The sequence below is a fragment of the Adiantum capillus-veneris genome, chromosome 19, assembly GCF_014529385.1.
Source record: "Adiantum capillus-veneris isolate H3 chromosome 19, ASM1452938v2, whole genome shotgun sequence".
In the NCBI taxonomy this organism is placed as follows: Eukaryota; Viridiplantae; Streptophyta; class Polypodiopsida; order Polypodiales; family Pteridaceae; genus Adiantum; species Adiantum capillus-veneris.
In genome coordinates, this window is record NC_140949.1 from 104,874,197 (window position 1) to 104,877,909 (window position 3,713).

Consider the following 3,713-nt stretch of genomic DNA (forward strand, 5'->3'; position numbering starts at 1 on the left):
TAAACTTCAAACAAACTTAATCTTCATGTTTTACCCCTATTTTCAATCATGGAAAGAGAGGAACACGACATCCATCCCCTTTAAACCTGCACATCTTTCGACATCTTTTATCTTCATTAATCTACATCAACATAAGCATCATTAGACACATCATTTGATATGTATACATATCATCATCATCCCTTGGTAGTTGATGTGAGCTTTGATCCTCAAAAGTGAACTCACCCTCCCTATTCTTGAAAAATTTGATTCTTTTCCCTGTAATAGGCATCCTAAGCTTAGTGCCAACTTCATAATTGCAAGCACACACATTTATGCACCCAAAACATTGCTCCAATGTAAGCAAGCTTTGAAAAATATCCCATTGGTGGCTTCATGAGAGGATAAACCCTCTGGCCCTCTAGTATCATAGGAAAAACTCTAAAATATGTAATCTGATCACTAGAGCATAAGTACCCTATACCCAAGAAATCCCCCCTACATTATGCCATATAGACATACCCTGCTCCAAGTCATGGTTCAACATGATACCCTCTTGGATCAAACGGAATAAGGATAAATAGCCCAAGCACTAGAGCTTCATAAAATCCATATGACCATACTTGTCTCAACCAACATCAAACAATCCTAGTGCAAGTATGATATTCTTGCATCAAACAACCGCAACAACCACACTGTGTACCCAAAAGCATCCATCGTAATAAACCTACTTCTTAAGATCCTTAAATCAATTACCATTGAAAAAATATAATATCGATGAGCCCTGCAATAAACTAGAACTTCCCTTGGAACCCAGTGCATCATATAAAAAATTGGAAACATTTGCTTGCTACTAGCAAGCATAAAAGATTATTGACTCTCTTCTACTAACATCCATAGCTTCCCTGACGTAAGATACCCAAACCCAACCATAGCGGATATACTATCCAAGAAAGTGAGGGAAATTGTGCACCACTTGCAATACCCATGGTGATTTAGCATCATCGCCCCCTCTAACTTCATAGCCATCAGGAGCCTTTGGACAATCTATACTTGTATGAGAGACATCTTCACTTGGGATTCCAACTTGAACATGAAAAATAGCTTCAACTTGTGAATTTTCATTCACAACACCCTCCTTTAGACTGTAGAGCCCTAAAAGTCAGCTATGAATTTCTTTCTCTTGCAACCCTCTCGATACCATGCATTTCAATTGCTTCAAAAAAATTCAGGCACACAAGAATCTTCGTTTTTCAAAAACGATTTGAAAAATTCGTTGTAAATTGTAAAATTATGAATTTGAGGCATTTTTTCTTTGAAGATTTACTTATATATTCCTCTTTCGATTACAATACAATATACCAGCCTTAAATCATTGATGTGGAGGAACTTACACTAAAACCCTTCAATACTTCTGGTCCCCTCTCCATTTGCCAAAGGGATCTCTATGGGAGATGACACCAAGATTGTGTGAGCAACAATTAAATGAGGGAGTTCAATGGACTTGTAAGTAGAATGTGTGGTTTCGCCGAGCCGAGCTGAGCCGACCCGCAAGGTGAGCGGTTCAATCCCCACCTCAATCCCTGCGACCCGTTTTTCTATTCAAAAAGAAATATTACAAAGATTGAAAGAATCATAAATATGTGAGAGGGCTAAATGAAGAAAGCTCAGAGAAGGTAGAGCTCTTCTTTCTAGTTAAGACCCTTTGTTTTACCTATAACTTCCTAAAACTAGTAAGCTTCCTCTTCTTGTGAGAGATTAACTTCAGTGTTTCTCTCACACTCACATCAAAAGCATCTGCCTCCCCTTCATTTGATGATGAGTACCCTGCATTATACACAACCTTTGGTATCATGCCTATCAGCACCTCCCTTATTTGGCTCACACTCTCCTCCGTATACTTCAATAGAGTCTCTTCCACAAGGGTTCCCTTCCTTATCTCTTCTTCATCTATGTACACTGACCACTTGCTTGCCTCCTTGGGAAGAAGCCACTCATACTGTGTGTATGCAGTATCATTGTGAAAGATGACCGGTATGCACCCTGCAATGATGGCATCGAATAGTGACCTCCTCGTCGGTGTGTCGCCACGCGGTTGCAAGCAAAATTGCGAAAGCAAGAAGGTTCTCATTATGGGCTCTGGGTTATGGCTGCATTTGAGCTCTTTGCAATCAAGAAGCTTGCAATCCTTTGATGACAAGCATTGGTCGATAAGCATGTCGCGTATGCCGCCTCTCATGAGCGCAGGGCGAATCGAGCCAGCGAAGGCGAAGAGTGTGGATCGCCTCTCATTTTGAACCCTGTTGATCCATGCATGTAGAGATGATGGTGAGTTTGGGTGGAATGATGTGGGGTATGGGATAGCATATTGGTTTGGCATCCACAGTTGCTTCTCAACGAGCAATAGTGTCATGTTTGCATACTCCGGTATTTGGAGAATGCCGGTCCCCCATTGTGCAGATCCGAGGTTGCCGAAGTCCCATGGTGTCCTTCCCATAACTAAGAAGTGATCTTGCCCTCTGTGTTTTCTCCATGCCTCTTTGGCTATGGCATCTTGTTGAAGCCAAGAGACAAGATTTGACCCATGTTGCGCCACTTTTGGGTTGCTTTTGTGCTCACCGTATAAATACTTCAATGCGTCAAGACCAGCATAGTAAGGGAGAAAGAAAGCATCTGCCATGTTTGGGTCATCTGTCAAGCAAGGGTAGTGAAGGAGGCGGGAGTGGAAGATGACCTCTAGCATGTACGAATCAGTACGGTGCCATTCAGAGCGGTGTCGGCGCAATGACGGCGGAGAAATATCGCCCAACAGCATTTTTCTAATTCTTGTTGGGGACTGCTTATCAAGGAATTTCATGAAGTTAGTGTCATTAGCAGACTTTGTGCTTACTTTGTCCTGAGAGAGGGAAAGCTCTTCATGTGTGTGTAGGGGCTCGCCGAGGCCATGATGTGCGATGTGCGCGCAGAAGTTGAGCCAGCTGGTGATGCCATAGCCACATTTCTGAAGCAAGTCTGTGTTGAATTCAGGGGGGAGCTTATGAATGTAGATTCTGCTGCCTTTGCATGAAGTGGGTGCATTTGAGCTAGTCCTTTGTTGAATTATTATTTGCTCCTGCTGAAGGTTATATGGATGATAATGGGAATGGATTGTATATTGCTGTGAGGGGATATTGCTGCGCTTGTCATGGGGCGTAAGCAGGAAGACGATGAGAGACAAGCAGAAGAGGCTGAGGCAGGCAAAAGGCTTCAGAGCCAGTAACATTGTGTGTGTGTGTGAGTGTGTGTGTGAGAGAGAGAGAGAGAGAGAGAGAGAGAGAGAGAGATGTATGTGTGTGTGGGAGTGAAGCGATGGGCCGTGAGAGAGTAGAGGCTGCAGCGAGAAAGAAAGGGAGGGCGGGCGGTAACGTGCATGGAGGACTGCGGAAATCGCAAGTCATTTTTTTTTGGCTTTTGCCTGCGCGCCACTCACACTAGTGCGCTGCCGTGTGTGCTGCTCCTTGCTTAACGGCATCTTCCTCTTGCACGTTCTTGCCACACTCAAAGGAAAGCTCTCCCTCTAGGTAGCTGGTAGCCCATCTACCCCCTCCAAGTTCGAAACATCTTTTTTCCTTCACCTTTGAATTTCTTTTGAGAAATATATTAGTAAAAAAAATGTAAAAACCATTATAAAAATATCAGAACCTTTGAATTTGCATTAATAAGTCTTCCTCTAATGTCAAACTTTACAAAAATGT

At 42.8% G+C, this 3,713-nt stretch overlaps 1 protein-coding gene across 1 annotated transcript; it reads right to left on the reverse strand.

Moving 5' to 3' along the window:
• Positions 1 to 1,278: 1,278 nt before the first annotated feature.
• On the reverse strand, positions 1,279 to 3,329 carry LOC147434598 (Exostosin family protein). Its single transcript, XM_086489990.1, has one exon. The coding sequence runs from the start codon at positions 3,239 to 3,241 to the stop codon at positions 1,694 to 1,696; it is 1,548 nt and encodes a 515-aa protein (XP_086346116.1). The 5' UTR covers positions 3,242 to 3,329; the 3' UTR covers positions 1,279 to 1,693.
• Positions 3,330 to 3,713: the final 384 nt, after the last annotated feature.

What these genes read in the sequence shown, in the direction of transcription:
- LOC147434598 (XM_086489990.1), bottom strand. Translation starts at nt 3,241, where the DNA reads ATGTTACTGGCTCTGAAGCCTTTTGCCTGCCTCAGCCTCTTCTGCTTG.